We start from the raw sequence: 17,604 nt of genomic DNA, 5'->3' as shown, positions 1-17,604 counted from the left end.
ATCATCTTATTTATTGATACTGCATCTAATGAAATTACAAATATCACTTAGTAGCTATAAATCATATTCACTTCCACATACTAAATAAAAAATACTGTAAATATCACTCATGGAAACTTCAAATGGTAGAGCACATCTCTTCAACAGAATGATAGCTAGTAAAATGATAGCAGCACAATGTATTGCCTTTTTATCGAAAATGGCAATAAAAAAATATTATGGTCTTCATGTTTAAGTATATCAGTACTGATGACATTTTTTTCCGATGCAGAAAGCAAAAGGCAGTAGTTCAGGATTGCACAACTGAAATTAAGAAAATAACCAGACTGAGACATGGATTCAGGCACTTGCACAAGATTGTTTAATAAAGAGATGTTGAACAGGAGGTCATTTTCATCTTTCTCATGTCCTTTTGGCCAGGTTGTGTTTGTCTGATTTGACTGACTTCCGAGACTGCTGCGTGTGAAACCTGTGAGGCAAAACATTTGTTGTCTCATCCACTTGCAGGGGCTCTTGAGGCACCCATAGATGGAACTTTATGAAAGACATTAACTAATGAGTTAACTTAGTTTGATAAAATGCAAGAATTGCAAAAGTTTTTTTATATACTTTGGATAGCCATGGTCTGAAATATTTAAAAGACAAGTTGACAAGTCTTGACTTAGCTGTGAAGTTGAAATGAGGAACATCACAAATATTGTCCCTAACATATTTTTTTTGCACTAAATGCTCTTTTTGCTACATACTTTTCCTCACTGCTTAGGCTGTCTGTGGAAGCAGCATCTCTTTCAATGATCTGCAGTATTTTGTTTGCTTTGGGCAGCCTCCCTAACCTCAGCCCTCCAGTTGCAACCTGGTTACCAAACTGCAGAACGTGGCTAGAGAGGAGCAGAAGAGGCAACTTTGGCCCAATGACAGCACCAAGAACACCTGATGACACTCTGCAATTATCAACAGTCAATGTGGAAAGTGTATAGTAAATCATAGTGAAAATACGTTAAACCTGTACAGGTCAGGGAGGAAAAAGGATCCATTTCTTGTGTCTTGTTCACTGCTTTGGTTGGCTTCCCTGCACAGCTCAGTATTCGGTGATACAAGACCAGCCACAGCACCTGGTAACATAGGAAGCATTCTGGTCACTGGAAATGACTCCAGTTGTTCAAGTCATCTTAAATTGAGTATTGAAGAAACATGCTGAAATGTCTGCTTTTTTTGATCTCGCTTTTAATTCACTTTGCAATTTTTCACCATGCAAATTAAAAAAAAAAAAAATGTATATATATATATATATATATATATTATTTTTGCAAGAATCTCCGAGTATGCAGACTGCATTTTTAAAAGTCATTTAAAATATGTAATTCACAAATTTTAAATAGATAGGCAAAGTTGGTAAAGACAAACTGATGTGGTCTTGACAAAACCTTGTCTGAATGTTTTAACTAGTTTTAAAACTTTGGAATCTGATGGATATACTGTATTGATATTACAGTAAGACAAACGGCCAGCTAGCTGAATAAATAGTCAGACACAGTTACAATGATAGTCATTATAGTCAGTACTATCAGTGTAGAGGGAAAGAGAGAGAGCAACCGAAGTCTTTAGCAAGCCAGTCCACTCAGCGGCCATATTTGGAACACCCTCGGGCAGGCTGGGCAGCTATTTTTCTATGTAAACAAGCGGCGTACAAGTACAGCTCCTACTTCAATGGGGAAAGACCGAAAATCTAAAAAATGGCTGGTTAAAACTTGGTACTGGAGGAGGGAGTGTGGGCTGGGATTCTAAAAAACATCAAGTCTGCATCTAAAGATGCAAGGGTCCGCCCTCACGCAGTTTAAGATTTCATGTCAACCCCCTCTTGATTGTATAAGCTTGGTCTTAAAGACACACCCACCCGCTGGCGATGCCAGTCAGAAGATGGGGACACAACCCATGTTTTGTGGTGGTGTACATTTTGGTTTGTTTACATTTGAATTTTTTGACAGTTGGAGGTTGAATTAACAAGTGTTCCTTTGGCCCATTTGAATGTTCTGACAATGTAAGTCTATAGGATTTTTCTGATTTTTGATCAGCCGCTGTGTAAAAAGCGTTAAGTTCAATCAGTTAGAAAAGTCAGAGCTCACTATTCCAGAACAATCAGAATGTCTGTGCTGAGTTTTGTGGAAGTAGCTTGAAAACTCTAGGAGAAGTTAGTGTTGGAAATTTTGGACTTGGTTTAGGGAACTTAAAAAAACCTAAACAAAGTTTGTTAAATAACAGTATATTGGCTTCGTCAAGCCAACATAATTACTTTTGACCCTGCACATCAGCCATGCCAATTCTGAAAGAAATTGCAAATCTTTACCTCGTGCATCCGTCTTGTGACTGAACCTCAATGTTCCCATGTCGTCTAATGGCATGAAGTATTTGACAGGAACATGGGATCCTTCTGACTGTCTTTCCAGCTTGAGTTTCTGTTGGCTGTTAGAAAAGGGCCTTTACTTTTTACTTTCTATTCTAACAGAAATAGTTCACCCAAAAATGAAAATCTGGCCTAATATACTCACCCTCTGTTGTTCCAAACCTGTATGACTTTTTTTTCTTATGCAGAACACAAATACATTTTTTATAAATATTCTTGTTCTACTTTTTCAATACAATGAACGTGCTAAAAAACACAAGTTCTCATGTGAACACAAACCACTGTGAACAAGCTTCTCTCATAGCTTTCACGAATGCGCAATGGATGTAAAGTGTTTCACTGGAAAAAAAAACTATCGTATGCCTTCAGAAGACGCATGGACTAGTTTTATGGTACTTTTGGTTGTTTTGTTATGCTTTAAAGTGAGTCCCTATCAACTGCCATTGTACTGAAAAGATGGACCAGAATATTCATAATTTCTTTTCTTTTGTGTTTCACAAAAAAAGGAAAGTCATATGGTTTTGGAACAGTGTCAGAAATGAACTTTTCCATGAAGGGGCAATATTTGCCCCCTGTATTTGATTTTCAGGGGCATTTTTTCCGTTTATGTTTTCTAATCATATAAACAATGTCAAATACTTAAATTTATTAATGAAAATTCTCTATCTGAATAATTATGTAGTATGTTTTATGCAACAATTTGTATACCTAGGCCTAGAAGAATATGAAGAAACATATCACATGTTCCTGTTCCTATAATTATTTTATTATTATTATTCTTTTTATTTAGATAAACACTCTCCACAACAATCTGCATGATTTGAGGTACACTACATAGCCAAAAGTATGTGGACACCTAATTAGTTTTGGCAATTCCATCAATGTGAAGACAAATCTTAATGCTACAGAATACAGTGACATTTAATAATTTGGGATAGAGGTTTTGAAAGCTCTACTTAGCAGCAATAGTAATGGCAAGCATCACTAATAAACATAAAATACAGTAGTTTTGATTCACTCCACCTCCACTGTGTAATGTAATGTGATGTAGTTGGCCAAATTACCTTTGGTGTATATTGTTTGAAACAGGGAGTCTTCCTATGAGATAAAGAAAAATGATAAATATGCCATCATCACAAACACAAAGTTAGAGAAAAGCTGTCTATAAGAGATAAAAACATGCCTTTCATTTCTGGTTGTGGTCTGAAATCAGGGTAAAAAGGTATAGTGTATGGCTGGATTGTTATAGGCAGGGTCCTCTCTCTGGAGGCTGGAACAGAGGGAAACCTCTTCTGACCGTCAGGGACTAAGAGGGTTTGCCGTTGCAAGGTAGTATGCTGATAAGTTTTGCATCCAGGATCACCTGAAAAGCAGGACACAGTACTTTAGATGGTCTCTACCATTACTATATGTACATTTCTCAATGGTTACAGTGGCATAAGTACAACATGATTGTTTTTACCATATTTTCCTGGGACAGAGTGGTGACAAGATGAATAACCATTGTGCATACTGGGGACAGACACAACCTGCAATAAATAGCAGTTTGTTTGTTTTTTTGATTTTTTTAAAATTATATTTTTAACCCTTTAAGCTCGGATGGGCCCACCAGCTCCAGCTCCAGTGAAAAAGAAATAATTATCAACATATTAATAACTACAGTCTTGACAAAATATGTATTGTTTTAAAGCTTAGAAGCTGTACTTTACAATGCATGTAGGCATAATGACCAAAACTGAACAAGTGCTTTGAAATTTGCAGACAAATCAGAAGTGTTCCATTTTTATTATTTATAAATAATTTTGCACTGCACATACAGTATTATTGTAATCGGTTTAACACATCAAACTGATCAAATAGCTATGTGTCATATGTCATTGGAAAGCCATCAAAGAGTAGAATACAACTAGCCTATTGTGTTTTACTCACAGACAAAAATATAGTGATTAATAGCAAAGTATGTGTATTTGACATACATGTTACGTGTAAACAGGTGTTGCCTATATGCCGTGTTTTTGCGTATAACTTCACGAAAAATAAACGGAACATAAAATATCACATACATTACTTAGAGGAGTGGATTCCCATTAAAACGAGCACACAACATAATCGGATGCATAGATCATTAGATATTCCACACAAAGCACATAATGTGCTATCTGGCTAAAACACGTTAGCTTTCCTGGATCGGATGACTTCATCTGAAATTATGTAGTACAATGTCCAGCGTCATGGAATGCTAAACCAATCAAACTAGGATTTAGATCGTTCCAACCAGAGGTGGAAGTCATCCAAATATGGGCAGAGAGGATCGTTCACTATAATTACATATGCCCACCAAGAGATGGCTCCAAGTACATAACAGACTCAATGATGGCTCAAATAACACAGAATGGAACTGAATGAGATCTCGTTACTCATGTCTGCATGCCTTGGAGAGAGAGCTTACCTTTAGTCATTGTTGTATTTGCATGTGCAATTAGTTCTTATGTACAATTATTATTTTCGACACTAGAGTAAATAATTTTTGTAATGCTATAACTTTTGATTTGTGGTATCAACACAAAATGTACTCAGTTACAGGTGACGTGATTGGGAACAAAACAAAAGCAGTTTTTTGCAGCTACCTTATTTACACCCTGAGATATATAGTCAAATCAGGCTCAAGTTTTTTGTGATTTTCAGCAGTTTCATAGGCTGAGAGTCTCAGAATTAATCATAATCTATATCATTAAAATTTTGTAATAGGTTTCTTTAAAATGATATCAAACACTTTATCCTCCTTGTTTTTTTGTTTTGTTTGTTTTTTAGTTATAATCCTTTAATTTTGGGTATGCCACTGAAACAAGAAATCTTTAAAAACGCCCTCAGATCTTAAAGGGTTAAATATAAATATTTTTGTTAAATATAATATATTTTGTGGCAAGATGGTATAATCAACTAGATGTATGAGTATTTTCTGCAGAATACATAATATCCAACAGGTCTATCCAGATCAGTTACTTAACCTTGTCGGGCCTATTCCCCCAAAGAGTCGCATGACCTACAACACCTATGTGAGAAGTGGGATGAGGTATCCAAGACCTCACAGTCTGATTTGCCCTTGCAAAACATGGCACCTACACACCAAAATAAATAAAACCTTTTTCAATCTCCATTTCAGAGAGGTAATCTATCATCCTATTTGTTCGGTTTTTGATGTCATATATAGCGCCTTTGTTCTGTGAACCCAAGACGTTTTTTGCTTTTCAACTGGCAGGGACAATTGACTGTTTCACTGTGGTTCGTACACTGAATGTGGCTTCATTACCTTTTGTTTCCTAGAGTCTTTCGCATTACACATTGTTTTGTCTTGGATTCTCACTTTAACCGTATCTTCATTTGAAGCCACAGGATCCTTCAGAAAATACAGCTGAAGTCAGAAGTTTACATACACCTTAGCCAAATACATTTAAACTCAATTCCTTTTTCACAATTCCTGACATCTAATCGTAGAAAACATTCCCTGTCTTAGGTCAGTTAGGATCACTACTTTATTTTCAGAATGTGAAATGTCAGAATAATAGTAGAGAGAATGATTTATTTCAGCTTTTATTTCTTTCATCACATTCCTAGTGGGTCAGAAGTTTACATACACTTTGTTAGTATTTGGTAGCATTACCTTTAAATTGTTTAACTTGGGTCAAACATCTTGGGGAGCCTTCCACAAGCTTCTCACAATAAGTTGCTGGAATTTTGGCCCATTCTTCCAGACAGAACTGGAGTAACTGAATCAGGTTTGTAGGCCTCCTTGCTAGCACATGCTTTTTCAGTTCTGCCCACACATTTTCTATCGGTTTGAGGTCAGGGCTTTGTAATGGCCACTCCAATACCTTGACTTTGTTGTCCTGAAGCCATTTTGCCACAACTTTGGAGGTATGCTTGGGGTCATTGTCCATTTGGAAGACCCATTTGCAACTAATCTTTAACTTCCTGGCTGATGTCTTGAGATGTTGCTCCAATATATCCACATAATTTTCCTTCCTCATGATGCCATCTATTTTGTGAAGTGCACCGGTCCCGCCTGCAGCAAATCACCCCCACAACATGATGCTGCCACCCCCATGCTTCACGGTTGGGATGGTGTTCTTTGGCTTACAAGCCTCACCCTTTTTCCTCCAAACATAACAATGGTCATTATGGCCAAACAGTTCAATTTTCTTTTTCATCAGGCCAGAGGACATTTCTCCAAAAAGTAAGATCTTTGTCCCCATGTGCACTTGCAAACTGTAGTCTGGCTTTTTTATGGCGGTTTTGGAGCAGTGGCCTTCAGGTGTTTACAAATTGCTCCCAAGGATGAACCAGACTTGTGGAGGTCCACAATTTTTTTCTGAGTATTGGCTGATTTGTTTTGATTTTCCCATGATGTCAAGCAAAGATTCACTGAATACATCCACAGGTACACCTCCAATTGACTCAAATTAGCCTATCAGAAGCTAATTGTCTAAAGGCTTGACATCATTTTCTGGAATTTTACGAGATGCTTAAAGGAACAGTTAACTTAGTGTATATAAACTTCTGACCCACTGGAATTGTGATATAGTCAATTAAAAGTGAAACAATCTGTCTGTAAACAATTGTTGGAAAAATTACTCATGTCATGCACAAATATGTCCTAAACGACTTGCCAAAACTATAGTTTGCTAATATTAAATCTGTGGAGTGGTTAAAAAATTAGCTTTAATTACTTCAACCTAAGTGTATGTAAACTTCTGACTCCAACTGTACATAATGGATTAAAGATGATATGACCTAAACATGATGTGTGCTGCTGTATGTTTTATACAATGTTTGTTTTTGTTTTTTATCTATTTATTTATTTTTAATTAATCAGTCAATTTGCTTATTATGTTTTCTAACCCTTATCATATGTGTCGAACAGTCATGTATCCTGTTTGATAGCCAAAATATAGGAGAGGGGTATGGGGCCAATGTGGACAGTGGACCACTGGGGCTGGGGGGTGGTAAGGCATGTAAGGTTTTTCTTTGTTCTTTTGATAATTATTGTAAATGAATTTTTTTATTGTAAAAAAATATATATATATATATATATATATATATATATAAAAAAATGTATCACAAGAAAGAAAAATACATAATGTATTAGCACAACCATAGATCCTAAACTAAGCTTTACAGTATGTTCTAAATAAATATACATGTACCTTGAGCATTAGTGTATTTTGCAAGTTTAAGCTAGTTTAATGACTAACAAGGAATAAACTTTCAAAATCATATAACCCATTCAAACCTACCGGATTTTTGACATTCCTTTGAATAATTTTAGGTCCTGCACTTCGGAGTCGATTCCTTTCTTTACGGCTTTTAAGGTTTTTCTTCTTGCCCTGTATTTGCTACAGAAACCAAAACATTACTGACAACTTCGAGAAAAAACAAAAGAATAGTTCACCCAAAAATTAAAATGCTGTCCTTATAAGGATGGCTCCGTTATAGGAACCTAGTTTTCATTGGGTTTCTGAATACTATACCTGGTTTGTGACATTTAAAAGATGAAGAGGGAGGCCATCCGATTCTGTACTGTTTGATCCAATTGTGCTGTGTAGAATCAATCATTTGAAATGATAGCTAGACTTAGTTCTGATTCAGTTATTCAGCTATCTGTTTACAGGCTTCTGTTTAATTTATTTTACAGATATATGTTCGAAATAGTTTTCATTTGGCTATATTCACCTTCATGGCTGCACACATAATGTTTACTTGTGCTTAATGGTTACTCATGTATTTTACAATGCAATAAACATGGTAAGATTCTTTTTTACCTGGATTCAATGTCAATGTCTGAGAAGTCATCTAAAGAGTCCACCTTTCTCCCTAGCTTCCGTCTGACTTCTTGTCTCAATAACATCCCCAACTCCTCTAAACAATGTGTAGTCTGAACAAAATATACTTAATGCAGTACTCAGTACATTATACAAAGCTAAAGAACTGTATTCAAAACCTTTTAATCTTTAAAATATTTCAAATATTTGAAAAGTCTAAAGCTAGGCCACCTTGGCTGGGTCAGGGTCACAAAAGTCAAGTAGTGTGTCACAAAAGCAGTAGCCCATCGACTTCAGGTCCTGTGTGCTGAAATGTGTTCCTTTTCTGTCCCCTGCAGATGAACACAGTGAAAAAAATGCAGCTGCCATGATACACACAGGAATTTGATTTCTGAACTGTGCTTAAGAGAGTGAGTGCTGCCATTATGAATACCTAGCGTTGTGCCACCGAAGGTAGACTCCATTGTGTAGCTGTTCCTAATGCCAAGTTTCCACATGACAATGCGCCCAGTACCCTCTTTGCTCTTGTGCATTTTGAACTTGCAACTCCTAAAAGCAAACTAACAAAACCAAAAGCAGTTTAAAAATAGGACATTGCACGAAAGATAAGATTTTACTTTAATGCTACCTTTACACATTGTAACGGCAGCATAACCATGTTGGGAAAGTTATTAAAAAATAGCAATCCACTACAAACTACTAATTATTTCTCTTAAATTCTAATCAGATTACTTTACTAATAACTTCATTGGAAAACTAATCACATTACTAATTACTTTACTTTTAAGTTACTTTCTAAAACACTTTTCTGCTCAACAAATTCATAATAATGTCTATATTTCTTTCTTGTTAATTGTTACACACTAGTCATACACGCAGTACCTCACAATGATTTGTTATGGGGCCATAATTCATGTATTCTAATAAATAATATATTAGAAATAAGCATATCCCTATAATGTACTTAAAAGTAATTATATTAATTGAAAGTCAGTAACTGTAATCTGATTACAATCATTTAAAATATAATGCATTACACTACTTTTTTTTACTAAAAGTAATTAGATTACATTAACTAATTACTTTATAATTGGATTACACCCAGCACTGATAACCACCATGCCAACACCTTGTCTTTAGCATTCTTGCTCATCATCAGAGGGAAGATTCGCTCCTGAAGACACTGTGAGGCATCCTTACGATCGCTACAACCGTACATGAACACATTGTTTTTCCTGCTGTGGCCATGAAAGTCACAATAAACCACCACCTCTCTCTCAGCAAGCAACCTGTGGGATTAGGCCAAAGCAGATTTTCAATTTAACATTCATATGTGGATATTATCCACATACATGGACATTAATGATTATGATCATCACCTTTTCACCATGTTGCGAGTGTACCAAATGCAGGGGAAATAGTCTCGCAGTAGAGTGCGGTAGTTTCGGTTCAGATCACAGCCTGTCAATGAGCAGCGGTGGTTTCCCACCACCACACCGTCAGGGTTCAGCATTGGTATAACCTGTAGACAGGACACGCTATTACTACAGTAATCCTACTGTATTGAAAAAACACTGTATACTGACAGATCTGATGATACAACCATTGATCTTAGATATTTGTCATACAACATGCAGCCTTTGGCCCGATAAACAGTCTTCTGTGGTCAGTTTTCTCTTTCAGGTCAACTACTGTCATGGTGTAGCAACAGTTTCAAGAGAATCTTGCAGAGCGAGTTAGCTAAAGTTAAACTGTCAACATGTAAGATACTAGCATAATAATAATGCATAATAATGCATCTGGTTATATTGCACAAATATCCAAAGGTAACTCTATTGTCCCACAGAGTATAGAGGTTTGTTACCACTAGTGTTGGGCTGAATTGGATTACAAAGTAATTAGTTACTGTAATCAAATTACTTTTAGGCTCAAGAAAGTAGTGTAATGCATTACATTTTAAAGTCCTTTAATCAGAATACAGTTACTGACTTTCAATGAAAGTAATTACTTTTAAATACATTACTTGGGTTAAATATATTTCAAAAAAATATTATTTATGTGTATTACAATTAAAATGTGAATTCGTATGTTCATATGTACGTCTGTTTGCATTTATGTGACAGCTGAAGTGTGTGTGACAATGAACAAGGAGAAAATAAACATTATTTAGTGTTTTAGAAAGTAACTTAAAAGCAAAGTAATTAGTTAAGTGATTACTTATTCAATTAAGTAATCAGTAAAGTAATTTGATTATAATTTTTGGGAAGTAGTTTGTAATTTGTAGCGATTACTTATTTTGTAACTAAACCAAAACTGGTTACCACTATAGTAACGTAAGAATGCATGTTAAGTATGTACGATGGGTCCACATGCTTCCAATCCATGGCCAAGCATTCCCATCTGCGTTTGCATACTATGCAAAGTGTATGTTTCTGGCCTTTTATTTCAATACATTCAATGAAAACACCTAAAACTTCTATGTGAGGTACTTTGCTTGAAGTAAGAGCCCACTTGCAGGAAATATAAAGACACTTTCGCCCAAACCTGGTCTCATCTGCTCACCTTAAAGACAAAAATTTCCCTCAATAAGCGAGCATCAGGCAAGTCACTCAGTATGAACTCTAAAAAGCCCTGCATCATCCACGAACCATTGGTTTCTCCTGGGTGCACCCGTGCTGTCACTACAACTGCCCGCTTGGCCTTGCGTTCCGCCAAGCTGGTGGATGGTGAGGTTATAGTCAAAACATACACCGCATTGCCTGCCAGGCTACGACAGAGCACCCGCAGTTTACAATGAGCGGTACGAACAGGGTCTGAGATGACTTCACGCAGGTAGCATTGCAGATCTGAATATGTGTATGGGTAGCAATGGGCCAAGTAGCAGGTGTCACTGTCATAAGGGAACTCAAGAGTCCAGGTGAGGGAGTACAGTGCTTTACCATCTTCTTCTGTGTTGTTTCGGTAGTACCTAAAACACAAGTGAGACAGTAGTTACAAAATCGTGATTGTGCCATGACTGAGTCATTGTGTTAAATTTAATATAAAATGACATTCACAACCCATTTTCCTACCATAATGTGACATATTTCTGAGTGAAACAGGATATTAAACAGGGTGTGTCTTGATTTTATTAATCAGGAATTGATGGATTGTGAAAAGTAGCTGTTCCATACAAGAACAGAGCCTAACCTGAATTCAAAGACTTGAGTCAGTATGTTAAATTCAATATGAAACGCCATTTGCAACACATTTTACTACCATGATGTGACATATTTCTGGGTGAAACAAGAAATTAAACTGAGTGGGCACTTGATTTTATTCATCAGGAATTTTTTTGGATTGTAAAAAGGAAAAGATTTGAACGCATCTTGACGTATCCCTGTGGTCAGCACTTCTTTTAAGCGTTAAAATTACAGTGTTAACTATTGGCAAGGTTTTAGGAAGTCTGTGTTACCTAAAATCATAGCCTACTGACCGTACAATGTCTAAATAACTATTTGGCTATTGGGTAATATTAAAAGTGGACCTCTTTGGTCTTGGTTATATCAAAAAGTGGTTTCAAGTGGAGTAAGTTAACATATTGATGAAAGATTACAGACAAACTTTTTTTTATCTTTGGAATAATTCAAGTCCAGAAATGTGTACCCTGCTGAAAAGACCAGTTTAACCAGCATGCAATTTCCATGCTGGTCTAGGCTGGTTAGTGCTAGTTTGGCGCTGGTCTAGCTGGTGGACCAGCATAGCCATGCTTTTCACTAGCAAAACTTAGCTGGTGAAGCTGGTTGACCAGCATGGTATTTCTGATGAAGCTGATTAAGCGAGTTTAAAAGCCTGATGGGGTCACCAGCATACGAGCAATCCATGCTGGGGGACCACCACCCAAAACACAACATAAGCTGGTGACCAGCAATGCTGGTCTTTTCAGCAGGGTATTAAGAAAGTCCTTCTTTATTTTATCTAGACTTTAAAGCATTATAGATAGAAAACACAATTTGTTACCTGATATTGGTTCCTGCTCGTTTCCAACCCTCCCCCTTTAGACACGCAGCATGCTCAGAGTAAAGCAGGGGGCGCATACCATTGCTGTACAGACTGCTGGCCTTCATCAAGTTGATTATAGTGAAGCGGTAGGTATTTCCTGCCCTCATCTTCCTCACACGGAAGTAGAACCACTGCGTGTGCTTAGTGGTGTACAAGTCGGTGTGCAAAGTCAGCTCGTAGTCATACTGACCACTAAAAGGCCCAAAATACAGAGTGGTTTATATTTAATGAAGATATACAGGCTTATATATTCTCCAAAGAGAGAGGACTATTTGTGGGAGTATTGAATATGGGCAAAAAAATGTATGAAGCCGTACACTGTAAAATAACGTCTTCTAAATAAGTATTTTTGTCTTGTTTCACAGTTCAAAATATCTGAAACATAACTGAGTCTTGTTTTCTTGGGAAATCTTGCAAAATTCTGTGAGGTTTATGCTTAAAATGAAAATGGCACGTTTCTTTTTTCTATCCTATTGGAAAATAGCTTTTACCTGCTCTAGAGGCCGTTCAGAGTCAGACTGAATGCCACAGGTGCTGATCCCTTGGAGGCCACAGGAATGGCTGAGCACCCATGCAAAAGCACGAGATTCCCCATTTTTTTAAATGCCAATTCTCTATTGGCATTAAAAAAAAAAAAAAAAAATTATATATATATATATATATATATATATAATAAATATTTCTCAGCCTTGACCCAAACCAGAAAGCTCTATTATTAATTAACGACATTAAAACATTTGATTTGAAGCAAATCATTTTCAAAAATCGAAAAAAGAGATTGGTTATTGGGAACTTCTCTGATTGGTGGATCTCACTGATCGCGGTTCCAGGAGATCTGGACTCTGGATTTTACGAGACTCTGCAGATTGAACTCTTGAATAATGAATTTTGCTAGCATGTCCACTAGTTGTCACAGTAACGATGCAAACTTGCATTTGTTCACCATGTGTTAGAATTTATGGATTTTTTCATGAGGGCATCCAAATATTAACACATTCTTCACAGAAACTGCTTAAAAAATGGGAGAGTGGCATATGCAATGTTTAATTCTGCTAAGGTTTACAACTGTCCCGTTTTTGCCGGCTTTGTGTCCTGTATTGAACCAAAAAAGGGTCTGACAGTGAGACTCATGAAGAGGACACCCATCCTTAATTTAAGTGCTCAAAATGCTCAACTGTCCCGTATTGTGTGTTGTCGTTAGGGCACCCACGGGCAGAAGCACAGCGCCTGTGCTGAATGGGATCTTGGGCTAAAAAAAATAGAAGCAGCACAACAAATAGGACAAAACATGGGTGTCTCGAGACTTGTTTTTAAAAGTTGATGTTCTGTTTACAGTAACTTGACACAGCATCTAAAAACACACCGCTCTTGCACAAGAAGCTGAAACAAAAAAATTTGATCCAGCGCAACAGTCAAAGGCGTCTAACGTATGTTTACAAAGGAAAACAACTGAAAAACAGTGCCGACTGATGCAATCAATGTGAACGACCACTTCTTCTTTCAGCTGCTCCCATTAGGGGTCAACACAGCAGACCATCCGTGATCCGCATATTTGGCTTGGCACAGGTTTTATGCCGTATGCCCGTCCTGATGCAATCCCCAATGGCTGGGGGACTCTCATTCACACCTATGGGGCAATTTAGAGTGTCCAATTCACTTAACCTACATGTTTTTGGACTTGTGGCAGAAACCAGAGCCAGTGTGAATGGCCACTAAAGCATAATATTCTTGCTTGTAAGCATTTTTATTGGAAAATAAGACAAAAATACTGATTAAGAAAACTATTTTTGCAGTGTATCATTGAGTACAGCACGACTCACACTTGCACGGCCTTTTGTAGGTTTCCACTCTCGAAACGAGATTCAAAACCTAACGTAGGCTCGCCTTGATAGTTGGCACAGGATGTGGCACATTTAATAGGCCCTCTGCTGCCACCCACACGAGAGTAGGTGAAGTAGGAGGTTTCTGTGGCTAAATAGTATTGCAAAAAGACAGAAGAGGTTATAAAATTAAAACTAACCATAATACTCTATGTAGCTAAAGACTTATAAGCAGATAATAAAGGAATTTGGAGGGGGCTTCTAAACACTGCAAAATTGTTACCTTGGTCTATGCAGTAGACCATGTTTCTTCTCTCGTCTCCTACTGGCATAGGAGCCTGTTCATCACCTGTTGACTGGTAGAATGGCTCTGGCTCAGGGGGGTCCCATTCTGTTATTACAAAAGATATAGAGGAAATGGAGTGTTTACAGGCTTATTTTTTTAAACTAAGAGGCAGAAAAAACTAGCAAGGACAATCACAACAGGGGTTAACACTAGGTTTGTTACATTTTAAAGAAAATGTCAACGGTCGAAGTCGTCCATCTAGCCTAAAGCATGTTTACACAGAAAAACAACTGGAAAAACAGCGTACACAGACAAAAAATATGTTTTGTGTGAAAGGCCTCTAAGACAAAAGGCATGTTAACAAGTAAGACACTGATACCTATATGCTGGATTTTGTCACGGATCACTTCACACTCTATGGGCCAGCGGACACCCTGGAATGGACAGGAGGTAGATGGGATTGTGAAGAGGTCCAAAGGGTCCCTTAGCCGTGGAATGGGCCGCTCCCCATCAAAATCAAATACTAGCTGCCGGGTTCTGAGAACTTTGTCTAAGTTGAAAAGGTCTTGAAAGGAAATGGAACACACAAAAACACATTTATTAAGGCCAAATGTATGGCCCAATAGGCATGCCATGCTGCTAACTACAGTACAGAGACATCTTAGAAGATGTGTCATTATTCGTTACCAGCAGCAATTATGGAAATTACCCATGTAACCATGACATAAAGTTCATTTGTTGGTAAAAGCTCCCTAAAACAATTATGTTCTTAGTGTCTGAATCTTTTATAAAGGCAATGAATTTCAAATGGGAACTAGCAGTTTAGACTCAAGTGTTACGTATTGTGTGACAACTCCAAAGTACTATGTCTAAAGAAATGTAAAACATCACAAATTAGGTGGAATTGTTGATCATTTGTCTTTACATGAAATCGAGTCTGCTTGGTCTTGAAAGCCACAATATTTTAATCATTTTAATCAATGTCTTTCTTGCATTATAGTACTGGATACAAATGTCCCAATGGTAGAATGGGAGATAAGGCTTGTTACCTCCAAGATTCAGACCACCACCAGACCCTCTTAGACCCAAATCTAACCCCAAGACCTGTTCAAAACCCAACTGAACCACATTGTACATTAGCTAAGTAGCCATTCTGAGTTTTGAAATTTGTTCAGCCTGACCTGTGGTTGAGGTTATTATCAACAATTATAGGTTTTGTCTGAGACCATAGACTGCAACCCAGACCAAGGCTATACTCATGTGGACCACAACACCTCAAGACTAGGACTCCAACTCTGGACAGTAGAAAAGACTGGATGTCCATAGTGGGATGGTGGTGGTTTTGTTTGTTTGTTTTAAAGGAAATTTCATATTTACTTTGACATGGCTTTGGTTCCTCTTGTTCCTCCTCTAAGTTTGAATCATTGCTCTCGATTGGTGAGTTAGTAAAGTCTAAGGCAGTAGAGTCTTGGTTGCCATCCCATTCTCTTTTGATGGGGACACCTGAATGCACAGATGACGAGCCATTATTTATATGGAAACAAAAATGAGAGTTATGTGAGTTTTGCAATGCTATATTGGAGGAGACAAAAAATATAATTCCATTGTCATTATAGAAAATATACTAGTTAAAAGTGTTTAAAAAAAAACTATTGACTTTACCTAAGGTTTATGGCTTACCTGAGAAGAATCCATAATGCTGAAGGTGTAGCGAAATGAATCTCTCGTAGGGATCATCTGATTTCTTTTAACACAACGAAAGGTAAAAGAAAAAAAAAAAAAAAAAAAAAAAATTTGAATACAAGAAAAGGGGCAAAAGGTTAAGCATTGAGTATCAGTGAGTTGCCATGTAATCCAACAACTGGGTAATATTAGACTGTAACTGTAGAGTTCAAAGCAGCAGTAAATTTTGTGCGTTCACTCACCTGCATTGCATCATCAAAGTCATGAAGTCATCGCGAGGAACGTAAACAAGAACTGACCCGAATGAAACGCCAAATAACTTTACAAGTTTATAAGCGGATGACAAAGATATAAAATAAATAAATAAATAAATAAAAACACACAGCGGCTTAGTTGAGAATGCTTTGCTTTCCTCAATTATCTAAATTAGTTTTTTTTATATATATATATATATATATATATATATATATATATATATATATATATATATATATATATATATATAGTATCCTCTTAACAGTAAACAGTTACAATTAATGAAAATCTCTAACATTTATTGTTGAAGTGCAACTGACGTCATTTGTGTCACGGTTGCCATGGACACGATTCGCGTTTGCTGTGTGAAGCAAGCTTCAATAACATGGGCGGGTCATCATCCAAATATAGTGACAAACATGTAACTTGACTTTTCAGCGATAAAAAGATTTCAAATAGTCAAGAAACACAATTTAAAAGGCATAATTCTTTAACATATCCTTTTATTAAATAATATTAAATGGATTGACTATATTGTTTTACATATTTTTTTAGAAAATATATTTGAATTTGTCTTATATTTTGAATTTTTATTTATATATATATATATATATATATATATATATATATATATATATATATATATATATATATATTATTATTATTATTATTATTATTAGTTTTGTTTTTTTGCCTGATAATTCAATTATATTTACAGTTATTTTTGTGTTTATTTTTTACTCATTTTGTTTTCTCAGTCCAAGCATTAGTGCAAGGTCTAATAAATGTGTGCAAAAAAGCTAAACAAAACGAGTAATTGATTATTTAAATAATAATCATAATAATAAAAAGAAAAAAAAAAAGAATATTTGTCCCTTGAATTCACGTCATTAGTGTTCAGAACGTTAAAAACTTGTATTTTGACGATACAAAAGTTGTGACAACTTCCGAGGTCAAAGTTAAGAGGAAGAGGCTGCTCAAATATGCTCAAAGTGATTTACCCACCATGTTGAAATTTATGCATTTACATTTAAACTGTAATTGTTTTTACATGGTTCATTCTTTCTATCACTGGTGATAGATTGTTTAATGTTCATGTTAAAGAGTTTTATTGAAAAAAAATTTTAATGGTATGATTTGATTTTAGTCTGATCAGTGGTGTATGTTATGATGCTATAGACGCACCATCTTAAAAATGAATCTTAAAAGAATGTCACTGATGTTACCTACACTGTATTACAACCCTTGCTTCATTCACAAAATTGATTACATAAAAACAGTCAAGTTGTCCTTTATAAA

The 17,604-nt window shown here is 36.3% G+C and overlaps 1 protein-coding gene across 1 annotated transcript; it reads right to left on the bottom strand.

Annotated features, from left to right (window-relative positions):
• Window positions 1-340: 340 nt before the first annotated feature.
• Window positions 341-16,388, bottom strand: LOC127435754 (cytosolic carboxypeptidase 2-like). The gene is made up of 22 exons (XM_051689422.1): window positions 16,293-16,388; window positions 16,048-16,111; window positions 15,745-15,870; window positions 14,747-14,932; window positions 14,365-14,472; window positions 14,082-14,232; window positions 12,220-12,453; window positions 10,783-11,188; window positions 9,600-9,742; window positions 9,350-9,509; window positions 8,654-8,780; window positions 8,452-8,552; window positions 8,221-8,333; window positions 7,930-7,996; window positions 7,696-7,794; window positions 3,864-3,930; window positions 3,581-3,764; window positions 3,466-3,495; window positions 2,345-2,460; window positions 1,004-1,112; window positions 747-878; window positions 341-469 (listed from the first exon to the last, which is right to left on the bottom strand). Exons 1-22 carry the CDS (start codon window positions 16,296-16,298, stop codon window positions 403-405), a joined length of 2,796 nt encoding a protein of 931 aa, XP_051545382.1. The 5' UTR covers window positions 16,299-16,388; the 3' UTR covers window positions 341-402.
• Window positions 16,389-17,604: the final 1,216 nt, after the last annotated feature.

This window comes from Myxocyprinus asiaticus, chromosome 46 (genome assembly GCF_019703515.2).
Source record: "Myxocyprinus asiaticus isolate MX2 ecotype Aquarium Trade chromosome 46, UBuf_Myxa_2, whole genome shotgun sequence".
Taxonomy (NCBI): domain Eukaryota; kingdom Metazoa; phylum Chordata; class Actinopteri; order Cypriniformes; family Catostomidae; genus Myxocyprinus; species Myxocyprinus asiaticus.
The sequence above is the reverse complement of the archived record's forward strand: the minus strand, read 5'-3'. Positions and strand labels throughout refer to the sequence as shown.